The sequence below is a fragment of the Jatropha curcas genome, chromosome 2 (assembly GCF_041381405.1).
Source record: "Jatropha curcas cultivar XTBG-Jc1 chromosome 2, XTBG_Jcur_1.0, whole genome shotgun sequence".
Classification (NCBI taxonomy): domain Eukaryota; kingdom Viridiplantae; phylum Streptophyta; class Magnoliopsida; order Malpighiales; family Euphorbiaceae; genus Jatropha; species Jatropha curcas.
In genome coordinates, this window is record NC_143152.1 from 30,242,964 (window position 1) to 30,259,424 (window position 16,461).

General features: G+C 32.4%; 1 protein-coding gene across 1 annotated transcript; it reads left to right on the forward strand.

Moving 5' to 3' along the window:
* Positions 1-5,132: 5,132 nt before the first annotated feature.
* LOC105632615 (uncharacterized) lies at positions 5,133-14,681 on the forward strand. Its single transcript, XM_012215043.4, has 20 exons — positions 5,133-6,494; positions 6,782-6,985; positions 7,561-7,665; positions 8,021-8,086; positions 8,356-8,520; positions 8,824-8,898; positions 9,042-9,196; positions 9,930-10,065; positions 10,150-10,219; positions 10,338-10,465; positions 10,606-10,662; positions 11,285-11,470; positions 11,568-11,660; positions 12,183-12,268; positions 12,349-12,415; positions 12,496-12,562; positions 12,657-12,793; positions 13,618-13,709; positions 13,859-13,925; positions 14,014-14,681. The coding sequence occupies exons 1-20, from the start codon at positions 5,259-5,261 to the stop codon at positions 14,176-14,178; spliced, it is 3,357 nt and encodes a 1,118-aa protein (XP_012070433.1). The 5' UTR covers positions 5,133-5,258; the 3' UTR covers positions 14,179-14,681.
* The last annotated feature ends 1,780 nt before the right edge of the window (positions 14,682-16,461 follow it).

The following is a 16,461-nucleotide window of genomic DNA, read 5'->3' on the forward strand; positions in this document are numbered from 1 at the left end:
AAAATTAAAACAGACCAAAATTACAAAAGCTTATAAAGTTCGATTAGTCCAATCCTAATAATTTTCTCGATATTAATCTCCATTAAGAGAGAGTGGAGGTGATAATATGTATTTTATGATTCTGTAGAAAATAATTATTATGTTTATATAAGAGATAATATAAAATTAAAAAAATAATTAATACCTTTTAATTTTCTCAAAACAACATATAATTTTAGATAAATAGAGTTTTAAATTCTCAATCGGTTATTTATTCCAACAACTATATTTAGATTTTGTTTTTTCTTGTTAGCTACTGTTTATTTGTAGTCACAATATATTTGGTCTATATTAACATTATAAAAATAATTATAAATAAAATTATTTTTCAAATAATAAATTTACTAATCATTTTATTTAAAAATAATAAATTAATATTAAATATTATTATTAAAAATTTTAATTGACATGTTTTATTTGTATAACATATTAAATTAAAAACATTAATTTACTCTAAAAAATTTAAAAATATATGATAAAAATAATTTACGAAAATAATTATTTTTAACTAATCATCATTTTAAATTCAACAATAATTACTATTAAATTTTTTATGAAATAATCAAATATTTATTTGTTAATAGCCATCGCAAGGTTGAGTTTGATTTATTAAAAATATCCTTGAATCAAGCTTGACTTGTTTAGTTACAGTTAAAAGACGAATATATCCTTCTTTATTTTTTTTCAACTGCTTGGTAGTTGGTATATAGCCAGCTGATCAGATCCAACGTGTAATATTTTATAATAAATGAGTAATTTTGTTTTCAATATCAATGTGGAAAAATCCTTTGTTTCTTTCTTTATTTTATTTTCTGATTGCACGGGCGGCTCTTAAGTTGTGGCCATTAATTAATTGACTCTTCCTATTCCTAATTTTGTTTTTTTAAAAAAAAAATACTACACCCTTAACTTTAGGAGATTTTTTTAATCTCTTTTTATTCAAAAATAAATAAATTATTTCAATTTTATTATATTGTACAGAAAATAAATTTTAATATACAAATATATTGTGTTTTTGTAATTTTAAGAGTAAGAGTAAATTCAATTTTATATTTTGTTGAAAAATATTATAACGCTCTTAACTTTTACTTCACATTAAATTATTTAATTTATAAATTTTCACCTATTAAATATTTTAACTTACAAAATCATTTTATTGAATGCTAACTTGTAATTAAAATTATTTTATTAAATATTTCAACTTATATAATTAGATTGATTAAAATTAATATTTATTGGATAGTTGAAAACTATGAAATTTGTAATTACAAAAATAATAATAACCATATATATTAAATCAATATTTCATATATAAAAACTTAAAACATTAAATACTGTTATTATTAACGTAAAAAGTTATAAAATATTATCAAAATTTATAACTTTAACGACATAATGAATCTTTTTAAGATTTAAAATATTATAAAATTTTTCGTAAAAAATATATGAATAATCATATCTATATATTGGATAATAAAGTCAAAATAATATCGAATACAACTCCAACTCAAACTGGGCAATCACCCAATTTAAAACCTTCGAGTCCTAGAGCTTCAACTTTAGCTACTAATTAAGCTAAATTTAATTTAGCAACATTAAATTTGTATTCATTGTCATAAAATTACAAACTTAAGATTAATTAAAACCGAATTAATTAAAAAAAATACTTTACATTTAGTTCTGTGGATGGTGTTTTCTAAAAATTAATTTTACTATTAAAATATGTTTTCAACGATGCAAATTAATCCCGTATCAAAATATAATTTAATTATAATATATATATGATCTGAAAATATATAAAGATTTAAATTTTTATTTTCTAATTAAAAAAGTACACGGTCCAAGTGATGTTACGTGATTGTCTCATTTGTTAAATGCTTAAGCGTTAAGAGATATATATTATATATTATATAGCTACATATTATTTATTTCTTTTATAACATTTGTGGATAACTTAAATTTCTATCTTATCCATTTTAGGGGTCCCTTGTGATTACTTAATCTACGGCCCAGATCATAACGTAGTTTTTCTACAAATACAATGCAGCGGCAGACTGGTTTGATTGATTTCCTGATTTGACGTCTAAAGTGAGCGAGTGAGCGCGTGCAGTACTCGGCAAAAGCACACAGTTACGAGGATGTTTGTTAGTTGTACTTGCACCTTCTGCTTCCTCTTTTTAGAACTTTTGTTGTGTGGTGGGCGCACCCTGCCTCCGTTACTCTTAGAATTATTATATAATAATCTAACAAAATAAAAGGTTAGCGTGCAATTAATTTTTCTTAATTACTTTGAATATTAGTATTGATATATATATATATATATATATATATATATATATATATATATTATTGCCTGCAAAAATAAAATTGTAACTTGTAAATGGATTTACACTTTTTACACTTAAAATATGAAAGTTTTCAAAAAATTAAGGATCAAATATTTTATTTTTTTTGACAAAATATACGATTATAATTTTTTCCTTTATTTAATACAAATATGTGCTTTATGCTTCCATGGGCCAATTAAGTAAATAAAATACTAAAATCCAACTTCAACGTTCATTATACTACCATAGGCCCAATTTCTCTGACTGAAGCCCAAATCTAAATTTTCAACAGTTAGATTTATTATTATTATTATTATTATTTGGAAAAACACGTCAACACAAATTTATCAATCAAGTTCTAGCTGTCTGTATATAAAAAAATGTAAAATAAAATTACCTCTTTATGAATTTATTTCGTTTAAAATACTTTAATAAATTTCGAGATATAATCTATCCTTGTTATTTTTAATTCTGATCAATTTTATCATAATCGATCTTTTTCATTTATAACAAGATGTTCAATTTATTTATTTAAGATTTTTTTTTTGGTTTAAGCATAAGTATATTTATTTATAATTTGATTATTTAATCTCAATAAAACAATTTGATCGTAATTGAAATAACGAAATCTTCGAATTTAAAATCCCGTCTAAAGAAAAAGAAAAAGTTGGGATTCTATTTGTCAAAAAGCTCTTAATTATCTTTTTCCGTTCAATTGCATTAACCAAAGGGTCGTTCACACCAAAGGCATCTTTTATCCACAACATACATTGCACTGTACTCTAGTGGCTTCCAGCAGTTGGATTCCAAAGCCGACTCAAAATCATCATTATCTCGAATATCATACGGTCCTGAGTGACCCAAATCTGACCAGATCACATTCCCCTTTCTGATCATCATGATAGAGGAGCAGGCTAGGTGGGCCATGACAATCTGTAAAAATGCCACGTTTAATAATGTATATCGCGATGTCCCACAGTTTCAGCTCTGGCCTTGACAGCAGATTGTCCCCCGCTATCTTCGATTTCAAAAAACAAGCCACAATAAACAAAAACTAAAGAAAAAAAAAAAGATAAATTAACTTTATTTTAAAAATAACTGTATGATAAAATTATTTTTTCACCATGAAATTTATTTAAAAGTATTAGCCATTTTGTAAGTAAAATATCAAATAACAGCTGCTAAGAACCAAATAGTACCATTGCATTAAATGTTTTAATAAAAATAAACATTGCATGAAATGTAAACACACCTATGCATAACCAAAAAAATAAAAATAAACAACCAAAACTATTGGATTTTGCTGAATAGTTAAAACAAAAAATAGAACTTTTAAATGGAATACCTAAATAATTTAGTTTTTACAAACTTTAGGGACAAAATAATGATTTTGTCAAATAATAATAATATGATAGTAGTTTCAATTAAAATTCATGGAATAAACAGTAATTATTCAAACAATTATTAAATTTCTAAATTTATTTATACTCTTAATATAACATAAATTTATAAACCATACAATAATTGACGACATCTAGATTGAAAATTCAATTAATGTAATAATATCTAATTAAAATTATCAAGTTATTTTTTGTAATATATGGAAGATCTAACGGACCGAAATAACATTGTGGGCTGCACGGTAAAAGACAACCCTTCCCTTTAAATAATATTTACTAAATTTGCGATAACTTTGTAGTGGAAAGACTCGAATTCAAGACCTTTTACTTCCTAAACATCTACTATGAGAGATAGAAAAATCAATCAGATCACATTTGATTTGCACCAATTTACTTATTTACCATTACCTTACAATTTTTCCTAATAAATTTATCTTTTTACCCGTTTATAATTTATGAGTTTCTCGTATTCAATTCGTAAATTACTTGAGTTCAATAACTTGAACTTAAGTAGTTTAAATAACAAATTGAGTAGAATTTTAATTTTACTATATTCGATAATGATTTACAACTCTAGCTAATAATATGTTAGTCAAGTGAGATGAGTCTCAATTTTCGTAAAAGGAGAGAATACAAGTTTGATATTTAGAAAGTATGCTTAACAAAATTTTACAATATACATTTCATGTTTGGTTTGATTGATCTTCATAATTATTGTATATGATGTAAGGAGTAAGAGGTATCGAGTTTGAGTCATCTCTATTATAAGAGTTTTTATCAATTAGGTGAATATTATTCAAATGAGATAGTGGCCGATAATGTTATTCCGGAGGGGATAGTTGCCCCTTGGATCTCCGTGTATAAAAAAAAAAAAAACTTTTACAACGTATCTTAAATTTAAGTATATTTCTACGACTAATTACATTATCAAAAAAGTAAATTTAAAGGAAAATAATGATAAAAATGTTGAATGATTAATGGATGAAAACTGTTGATATTTACTAGTATATTTTATTTACTTAATATTCTAGAAGTGTAGCATATAAATATAAGCATTAATGCAATTAAATTTTATTTCAAAGTTAAAAAAAAAAAAGATTCTAATTTTTAATTCCAATTCTAGCTCCCCATCAGTAATTCAGTATACTTCTGCTAGTCCCGCAACAAATAGAGATTTGAAAATAAACGTTGGATTTCTCGAAAAAAAAAAAAGAAAAAGAAAATAAATGTTAGAATTTTGCTTTATACCTATTCTGCACGGAAAAATTGCGACTGAGACAAACAGAACCGGATTTATTTCGAGAATCGCTTACGTGGAAGGTATTGGTTGGACTAACTTCACCAAACAATGTAACAACAAACTTGAGAGAAAAATCCCAAACCCACGAGTTAACCAAAACCCCTCCTTTTCCCCCCCTCAATCTTCTTCCCTCCTCCTCTTTCCAGCCACCACCAGACGAAAAAACCTCACCAGCACTCACAAACTCTATCCATGGCTGCCGATCCAACCCAGTTGCAGCAACTCACGCACCTCCTCGGGCCTGACCCGAGTCACTTCGAAATTTTAGTAAGCCACCTCATGTCTTCCTCCAATGAGCAACGGTCCGCCGCCGAGTCACTCTTCAACCTCTGTAAGCAAGCTCAACCGGACTCGTTCACGCTCAGACTTGCTCACCTTCTCTCTTCCTCCGCGCTTTCCGAGATTCGCGCCATGTCTGCTGTCCTCCTCCGTAAGCACCTAACCCGTGGAGCAGCTAACGATGACTCGTTCCTTTACCCTAAGCTCAATGAGTCAACTCGCTCCACCATTAAGAACATACTTCTCTCTTCTCTCCAGAGAGAAACCACGAAATCAATAACTAAAAAGATTAACGACACGGTTTCAGAGCTCGCTGCCTCAGTTTTGCCAGATGGCGGGTGGCCTGAGCTGTTGCCGTTCATGTTCCAATGCGTCACTGCACAGAATCATAATCTCCAAGAATCGGCGCTTTTGATTTTCGCTCGATTGGCTCAGTTTATTGGTGAAACCCTAATTCCACATTTGAGCACCCTTCGCGAACTGTTTTTAAATTGTTTAAGCAATTCCACGAGTCCGGATGTGAGACTTGCAGCTTTAAACGCCACAATTAATTTTATTCAATGTTTATCAAACAATCATGATCGTGATAAATTTCAGGATTTGTTACCGTTAATGATGCAAACTCTAACAGAATCATTGAATAACAATCAAGAGGCAACAGCCCAAGAAGCGCTCGAGTTGCTTATTGAATTAGCGGGCAGTGAACCGAGATTTTTGAGGAAGCAGATAATGGAGGTGGTTGGGTCTATGTTGCAAATAGCGGAGGCAGAGAGTTTAGAAGAAGGGACGAGACATTTGGCCATAGAGTTTGTCATCACATTAGCTGAGGCTAGAGAGAGGGCACCCGGGATGATGAGGAAGTTTCCACAATTTGTGCATAAGCTGTTTATGGTGTTGATGAGAATGCTTTTGGACATAGAAGATGATCCCGTGTGGCATAGTGCAGAGAGTGAAGACGAGGATGCTGGGGAGACCAGCAATTATGGGTTTGGACAGGAGTGTCTAGACAGGTTGTCTATTGCTCTTGGCGGGAATACTGTAATTCCAGTTGCTTCTGAGGTTTTGCAAAGCTTTCTGGCAGCTCCAGAGTGGGAGAAGCATCATGCTGCTCTCATTGCTTTGGCACAAATAGCAGAGGGTTGCTCAAAGGTACATGTCCATGTCCTGCATTATGCCTATTTATTTGTACTTATATGCTCCATTGATACTTTGACAAGTCTCAGTTATTATTCATTTTTTTTTTTTTTTTTATAAGGACATAGGCTTTCTGTTAGTGCTTGGTTCACCCTGTCGTACCTTGCATGCTATTGTTGAGCTTCTATTTTTAATAGTATTTTTAGATGTATATTTACTGTCTTTGAACCTTTACTGGCGAGAATGTTTAATCATCACTCCTTTCAACTTTTGTATTTTATATTTTCTGTTAATTGGTGCAGGTGATGATAAAGAATCTTGAGCAGATAGTTTCTATGGTCTTAAACTCATTCCAAGATCCCCATCCCCGTGTGAGGTGGGCAGCTATAAATGCAATTGGACAATTGTCAACTGATCTGGGCCCAGACTTGCAAAAGAAGTATCACCAAAGAGTGCTACCTGCTTTGGCTGGAGCAATGGATGATTTTCAGAATCCTCGAGTTCAGGTTTTTATAGCTGTTATTATCATGAATTTGTTACAGTGGTTTCATATTTTGAATTGTGTATTGGTAGTCATTAATTTATTGTTGTAGGATGTGACCCTAAAAACTGTATGACATATTTGCTTTTCACTCATCCACAAGGAACTTGTGAGAGAAGAGAGATATTTGGTTTATACTTTATGCTTACTGTTTGAGTTGATAATTTCTAATAATATCTAGAGTAGGTCAATGGTGTACTTACGTAATAAGACAAAATCAAGTCAACTGGCATGAAACTAGTAACAAAATTATATAATATTTTTACTTATGTTAATTGTGTTTTTTTTTTTTTTTTTTTTACCTAGTCAACTACCACAAAATGTATAATTTTTAAAAATTCTGAATCAATTTCTACAATTTTGGGAAATTATCCTTTTTTCTCATCCTAATTGGTTTTCTTAATTTCTGTATGTGTTTCAGTTGGCTGATAGTGTGATTAATTTTTGTCCTTTTAATTTTTTTGTTAGCCTTTTACTTGGTTAATCTTCTCATGTTCTTGTTTAGCTATAAATGGAATGCTCCATTGTTGTATGTTGCAGGCTCATGCTGCTTCAGCAGTGCTCAATTTTAGCGAGAGCTGCACTCCTGACATATTGGCACCATACTTGGATGGAATTATTAGCAAGCTTCTTGTACTCCTTCAGGTATGTCATATATGATTGTTTTCCTCATCAACCTCAGTCCCAAGCATGCTTTGTTTTAGATCCATCTATATCCTTAATTAGTAATGGTAAAGGACAAATTTGTAACAAAATTTGTCCCAAAAACTTTGAAGCTTTTCCAGGAATTGCTGAAAGGTAAGGGGTATTAGCTTTGAATGCCTTAAGTTTCTGGTTATTCTCTCCTTTTGGCCTATGAACAGAACATGATTTTGCACAAGTGCACCTATCCTTTCTTCTTTTTGTTTTGTTGGTGTCTTTCTGTGGAAATATCTCGATCCCTTTTAGGAGCCTTTTTTTGCCCATTATATATGTGATGACTTATTCATATGAAATCCAGAATGGGAAGCAAATGGTGCAAGAGGGTGCCCTGACTGCTTTAGCATCAGTTGCTGATTCATCACAGGTAATTTTTTTAATCTATTTGAACCATAACTCTATCTTTACTTACTTGCTTGTGAACCAAATATGGTGGAATGGTTGACTAAGGCAGAGGAGCTGGAAGTGTCAATTCTAATTTTGCTGAACAATTAGTGCACATGGTTTATTGTTGATTGCTTATATATCTCAGTTGCAATGTGCATCCTCCCTCCCTTACCCACACTCGCTAAATATGAAAGAAGAAAAGAAGAAAAGAGAACCTGCATTGTTCTCATGTGTTATTTTGTTTTGCAGGAACACTTTCAGAAATATTATAATGCTGTGATGCCCTACTTGAAAGCTATACTGGTGAGTGCAAATGACAAGTCTAACCGCATGCTGCGTGCTAAAGCTATGGAGTGCATTAGTTTGGTTGGGATGGCTGTTGGAAAGGATAAATTTAGAGATGATGCCAGGCAGGTAATAATGGAAACACACCCTACACAATTGTTTTTCTTATTTACTGGTTTTTCCATCTTGTATCCTCCCTTTTCTGCATGTATTGGCTACCTGTGTTAAGCAGCTCTGTTGATCTTCCCTTGTATCAAATTGCTGCCCTGCTATTTCTGCTTTACTTCTTGAATAGTATGATGGGTCCCCTGCAATAAGGGGGTTTATGCCTCAAATTTTTCAGCTTATAGTTCAGATTGTCATATTGATGGAATTTCTCAAGTTTTTCATGGAAAAATAACGGTCTTGTTGTTTGTTTTTTTTTTTTTCAAGGTTATGGATGTCTTATTGTCACTGCAAGGATCTCAAATGGAGGCAGATGACCCAACTACTAGCTATATGCTACAAGTAAGTTTTAACCAGTTGAATATGTAATTTTTTATTGACATTCTTATGATGTTCCTAGTGATTGTTGATTATCTGAAATGTTACTGCTGTGTGGACATTGGAAAACTAGGGGCTAAAAAAGTCTAATTGCATATTTGTTGCAGGCATGGGCCAGACTTTGCAAATGCCTTGGGAAAGATTTTCTTCCATACATGAATGTTGTCATGCCCCCTCTGCTTCAATCTGCACAGCTTAAGCCCGATGTGACCATTACATCTGCAGATTCAGATGTTGACATTGATGACGACGAAGACGACAGGTTTCTCTCTGTTTAGATTGTTCTAAATTACGGGATATGGGTTTAAATCTTAGTTTGCATAATTTTATCTCTTGCAGAGTGGTCTTCTAAGTGATAGGCCACTTTAGTCTCATAATTATGCCAGTTTCCTTTTTTGTGCATTTGCTTTATCTAGAATTCTAGATTTAGATGATTTGAACTATTGACTAGTCTATGTGGTTCTTTATTGTGAATATAAAGCACTGATGAAACATAAGACATCAATTGACCATTGGATAAAGAAGAATAATTTCAGGAGGATAATTTTAGAAGACAAATTGAAATTGTGAATTGGTGACATGTCACTTCATATCTTTCTAAGATTATATTCTAACTGAAAATGTTGTCTTTCAAGAATTCTTAAATTAATACGGTGTGCAACTATTAAATAGCTTATGGACATTCTTGTTTGCCATACTTGTCCGTGGCAAATGGAAAAAGAGGTTACCTTGGAAAAATAACATTATTATTTCTTTTTCATGGTTCTGTGGCATGCCTATAGGTTTGCTTCACAGGTATTTATATTCTTGCAAACTCCATTATTCTCTGCATCCCACTTGTAAGTCCAGCACCTATGTTTTAGAAAAACCATTTACAAAAATTCAGTTCTCCCATGTGATGTTGCCAGGTTTCATTTGCTATTGTCCGTTTCAAGAAATATGCTTTTGTTCATAAGCAATTGAAGTTACTTATTAAGGCTGTTTTTCTATTGCAGCATTGAAACAATCACTCTTGGGGACAAAAGGATAGGGATTAAGACTAGTGTTTTGGAGGAAAAAGCAACAGCATGTAACATGATTTGCTGTTATGCCGATGAGTTGAAGGAAGGCTTTTTCCCGTGGATAGATCAGGTTCATTTTTCTTTTTGCTGTTTGGAGGTTTCTTTTCTTAGGTTTGAGTGAGTATAGATATTAACCTCTGCATGGAAATTGCAGGTTGCTACAACATTGGTTCCTCTTCTTAAATTTTATTTCCATGAAGAAGTCAGGAAGGCAGCTGTTTCAGGTACTCTGTAAGCTGTTTGTTATTTAATAATAGTAAACAAGTTACATGTATGCATACACATGTACCCATTTTATGGATTCGAACAACTTTTTACTTTGTTTTGTTTGTTTGGTTACAGCTATGCCGGAGCTTTTACGTTCTGCTAAACTAGCTATAGAGAAGGGTCAATCTCAAGGACGTAATGAGTCATACTTAAAACAATTGTCTGATTACATTGTACCAGCTTTGGTGGAGGCCTTACACAAGGTTTTGCTTCTATTTGTTTGTCTATTGGTTCCTTCTGGCACGCATATTCGAATGGTCTTTGCATACGTACATCTGCTGTATTGAGGCTTATGGATTTGTCTGATTGAATAGTTGTCTTTTTGTTGCAAAACATCTTGCAGGAGCCAGAGGTTGAAATATGTGCAAACATGCTGGATTCATTGACGGAGTGCATACAGGTTTGTGACATTGATTTTGATGTATTATGATGATTGCTTTCTTAATGACACTCACAATATTTGTAGTATGCATGTTGCTCATTTCGCCATAGTAGGTACCAATTTTTCAGTTGATTTGTGCTTTAACTTGCCTTTTTTTGTATTCTTTTAAGAGCTGGCTAAGTAATTTTTTATTAGTTGATTTAGACCAGCTCCTGCTCTCACCTTTTAGCTATGCTCAGTCTACCAGTCAGCTGCTTAAGATTGTTATCTTGGTTCCTTAATTTTTTAAAAATCTTTTCCATTCGTGTTTTCCAATTAGTTCCCGGTTTTCTGCCTTCAGCTTGCATCGTTGTTGTTAGTCAATTTTATATTTGTAACTTCTAGCTTTTTGTAGAAGAAGTTGTTGTTGTTGTTCTTGAAATTAGGTCTTATGAAATTAGTGTTTTCAGGAATGAGGTTTCTTTTTGAGCTGGAGGTCTTATGAAATAGTTTCTTTAATATACAGTCGTAATTCAGTCTGCATATAAATTTGTTGGATGTGCAAACTCTTTGATCACAAATAAATCATTCTTATTCTCCATCATGCTGAGTTGCTTTGTTATGGGTATGAGCTGAACTTACTGTGGTTTCTCTCCCTCAGGTTTCTGGCTCTCTTTTGGATGAAAGCCAAGTAAGATCCATTGTGGATGAGATAAAACAGGTCATGACAGCCAGTGCAGCCAGGAAACAGGAAAGAGCAGAGAGGGCCAAAGCTGAGGACTTCGATGCAGAAGAAGGGGAGTTATTAAAGGAAGAAAATGAGCAGGAAGAAGAACTATTTGATCAAGTGAAACCTCTAACTATTTATGCTTGGATTGGCTTATTGTTTTTCTAATATTTTTTATGATAAATTAATCATTGTCCTTATTTTCTTCTTATTCAAGGTTGGTGATCTGTTGGGCATGTTAATTAAGACATTCAGAATCTCTTTCTTGCCTTTCTTCGATGAACTTTCATCTTACATAACACCTATGTGGGTAAGTAATTCCTTAATGCTGCATCTTCTTTATATATATATATATACAGGCCCACATCCATATGTGAAAGCTAGCTGTTGCTTCTTCTTAGATATGTTTCAGACATGGCTTCTGTCTTATTTCATCTTTAGTACATGAATGCATTTTCTGTGTCCCAGATTTGAGTAGATTTGCCTTGATCTCTTTTTTTAGCGGATTTTTGTGGGTAAGGATGCTGTATACAGTTTTTTGACTTGATCTCAGTAGTAAACCCACTTGCATTACTTTTCTTCAATACATGCTGAGCCACTTGACCAACTGGATATATGGTGGCCATCTGAGCGTGGCCGGGTTTGGCTAGTTGAATACGGCCTTTTAAAATTTCAATCTGATCACAGTTGTTTTAGAATTCTCTATTTATCCTTTGATTTTGAAAATTTTTACCTACTTTTTGTTCTTTTAACAAATGGTTTTAGTTACTGGGCTCATACACTCACAAATGTACTCGACTTAGTCTTGCTCATCAAATTTTTGATTGTGCAGGGCAAGGATAAAACAGCAGAAGAGAGGAGAATTGCCATTTGTATATTTGATGATATTGTTGAGCATTGCCATGAAGCAGCTCTCAAGTAAGCACGTCAAGCTTTTTTGGATATCTATTGTTAACAAGATCTTTCTATGTGCTTATTCTATGTGTTGCTGCTGACAGATATTATGCTACTTATGTTCCTTTCCTTTTGGAAGCCTGCAATGATGAAAATCCAGATGTTAGGCAGGTTTGTGCTTAGCAACTCTTTGCTGTGCATCTCTTGTAAATATGTGTTTTCTCACTAAATGATTGTCAGTTGCTTTTCAGGCAGCTGTTTATGGGGTTGGTGTTTGTGCTGAGTTTGGTGGATCTGTGTTTAAACCACTTGTTAGAGGTAACTTGTTCATCAGTTTCATATTAGACTTTCTCCTTGGTGCTAATGCCTTTATATGTTCTAAAGGGACATCTTTTGTTGTATCTTCTTGCAGAGGCCCTTTCTAAGTTGAATGTTGTCATAAGTGATCCTAACGCGCATCATTCAGAAAATGTAATGGCATATGATAATGCTGTTTCAGCTCTTGGAAAAATATGCCAATTCCATCGGGATAGTATAGATGCAGCGCAGGTATATCTATGTCATTAATTTATATGTTGATCATGCCAATCAGTTGTCCACAGATTCAACTGAGGTTGGACTAAATTATTCATATAATAAGGTTTAGCTTTATCAAGCATAACAGGGATTGGCTATGCTATGTTTTCATATTAAATGTTAGCTGGTTCTGAAAATTAGAAGCTTTGATTTATTAAAGGATTCTGGTCTAGGAAACATGTCCAGCGTTACTTTAGATTGTCTGGTTTGTTTCTTATCTTTATGGCATTAGCATTTTTATACAGGATGTTTAGCTTTTTTCTTCAGCAGTTTCTGAACTGACTTGTTACATGTGTATCAAGTGGTTTGATCTTTTTGTGTTACTCCTGCAAAAAGCTAGCCTCCTTGTAAAGTATTTATGGGGATCTGATAGCTGGTTTAATTCTGAACAAGATTTATGTGTGCAATCGAAAATAAAACAAGTTGCTCGAGGACATTTAAGGCTTTTATAGCATGTCAAGTGTCTACTTGTTTAAGTAGTTTAAGTTTTAGATATACATTACCCCTGGAATCCCACTGGTCATTTCTATTGCATATTATCATGTATTATGAGTCTTGTATGCTGTAAAGGCTTTAATCGAAATGTATGTGTGTATACACACACACACACACACACACACTAGTTGCTTGTTGTATGTATAATGATGACTCCTCACAAGCCATATTTTTGGTATTGTGCTAATATTCACGGATGTATTATTTTATTGTTTGCCACCTTTCTCATTCTCTATAAGGAGAGAAATTTGTTATGGGGGATGTATATAACGTTTCTCCTATGGTTATGTATTATTTGGCAGGTATTCCCTGCCTGGTTAAGCTGCCTACCAATAAGGAGTGATTTAATTGAGGCCAAGCTTGTGCATGACCAGCTTTGTTCAATGGTTGAAAGGTAAAAGTCATGAACTTTTGGAGTATTTTTCTTCTTCTTCTTCTTCTTCTTCTTCTTCTTCTTATTATTATTATTATTATCCTTTCCACTTCTGGACTAGTTGCATTTCATTGATGCTCATTGAAAGAGAAAAATGCAACTGTTTTCAGGTCGGATAGAGAACTTCTAGGATTGAACAATCAATATCTTCCCAAAGTTGTCCTTGTTTTTGCTGAGGTATTGTCATCTTTATTAGGAAGCCTAAAATATATCCCTTAATTTCTATTTTTAATCTTTGGAGTTGTTGCAATGCTTTGTGTTCTAGGTCATATGTGCTGGTAAAGACTTGGCAACAGAGCAAACTGCTGGTCGAATGATTAATCTATTAAGGCAACTTCAGCAAATGTTACCACCTGCTACCCTAGCATCAACTTGGTCTTCCTTGGAGCCACAGCAGCAACTCGCCTTGCAATCTATTCTCTCTGCGTAGTTCATCAGGAAATTAGGTCCTCCTTCCCGTTGGGTTGCATGTGCGGGTATGCTAGTTTTCTTAATTTTGGAAGAAGCTGTATCCAGTCAATTGAGTTCCTTTTGCATTGGTGGGCATGTCATGGAGTTTGGAAATGTGTTTGCCTGTACTCGTTGCATATTATTATGTGTTGATATCTTCCATTTCTTTTTCCATAAACTGCTTATAAAAAAATTTCTGTAGAGTTTTTCTTCTGCATCAGATATGAAAGTGAAAAATAGGAAAAATTTTGTTTAGGAATGTGTATATTATTACTACTCCCGAGTGCTATTCATTGTTTTGAGTGTGAGGGTATTTTTAGAAATTTGGAGGCCTAAGTTGGTGTGGCTGAGGTTGAGGATTGTGAGTGGCTCTATTCTTTCTTTTTTTTTTTTTTTTTTATAACTTTCCAATTCTTGGGATGTTAAATAGGTAAATATTTTATGGTGTATAAATATAAAAATGTTTTTTGATTTGGTAGAGAAGTGTTTGTAATGTTGATAACTTGGTAGTATGATGATTTTATTACAAGTTAGTTATACAATCAGCATTTCACGTGTGCAGGATTGGATTTGGAAGCTGAATCTTTATTTATTGGTACGAAAATAATAATAACAAGTGGAGTGGGGATAACTTTTGGTTGTTTTACATTACATGTTGGTCCAACAAAATTGAAGTATTGATTTTATAAGTCCGAAATTAGAACTGAAAATGAAAATTGATGATGAAATTGCAAAATGCGGCATAACTGAAACGTTTATTTTGTCATTAGCCTGATCAAAACGATGATTCTCATGCTGGGATTCGTCTATTGTGTGGGAAAGGTGGAACAAAGATCGATTTGTTCATCCTTATGGGTTTGTAAATAGGTTTGCGATTGGGCTGTGAATTTCTAAACCTAGCGTTTAGATAAACCTAGTATTGAGAAAAAGTGATTGAAAAAACGAATAATAAAAAAGAAAGAAAGATTCTCGTCAAGGAGCATGCTGTTATGACATATTACATTTACTTTTAAATTAGGGAAATAACTATATAATATTATAACATTTTAGGTCAAATTTCAAGAATTTTATAGAAATGGTCCCCTAGTGGTCTTTTACCAAATTAAGCATCTTTTCTGTATTCGTAAGAAAATATATATATATATATATATATATATATATACATATAGAAAGGGACAAAATCTTTGCTGTTAACAGTATCAACAGCCTACCTTATGCTACTGTTAGATTCATGACTCTTAATTTTCCTATTTCTTTTTCTCCACTTGCATCATATTTGATCAACTCATTTAAATTCGAATACAGACAACTATTAGAATAAAAGGATAAAACAAAAATATTAAAACAATTTTTTGAATATTTCTACTTTGTGTTGATGGAGTGGTTTTGGATGATGAAGCGAACTCTTGGATCCATTCACAGTAACCAAGTGTCTTTTTCTATTTCTAGTTAAATAACCAGTACTGTAAAAATTATGTAAAAAGATGCTAACTTTCCAAAAATCAGATATAAAATTATCCAAACCCACTAGTTTTTGTACACTTTACCGTGAGGTTTCATCATAGTGCTATATTTATCCATGGCGGATATCAAGCAAAAAAACCACTATATGTAAATATATTTGTTGTGTTCATGGTTCATTTTCACTTTAAGAAAATAAATCATTCTTTCGTCTTTTTTCTGTATCAATTAGGGTTTTTTTTTTTTTTTTTTTTTTTTTTTGAAAAAAATAGTTAAATTAAGGTTTACTTGTTATTGTTGTTGTATTAATTAAGTGAAATTAAAGTATGCATATACATAGTATTATATTTTTAGAAATGAATATACTATCATTAAGATTAACAAATATAATACTCTTCTCTCAGAAGTATTATACAAATTAAAAAAAAAAACGCCATTGTTATATACAATGGTTTTTTGTTGGTGATGTAAGAAGTTAAAACCAACGCAGCGTGCGCGATATGATATTCCTTTTGTCTGCTTAGTGCTTGACTAGGTCTCTGAGACTAATATTTTTTCTCCTGAAAAATGGTTTGGACCCTAGTTTTTGGGCTATCTAGAGGTTCATTTTGGTGCCTCCAAGTGGCAACATTTTGAGCTTCAACACTCTCTTCTCTTCTCAATTGTCATATATTTTGACCAAGTTAAGAGAGAGAAAATACAAAACGAAGCCCTTTAAGTCATGGCACTACTAAACTAGACTTTAGATCATTATACTATTATGCCAATTCTGTATCGTATCCTATGTCTGATCTCTTTTCCC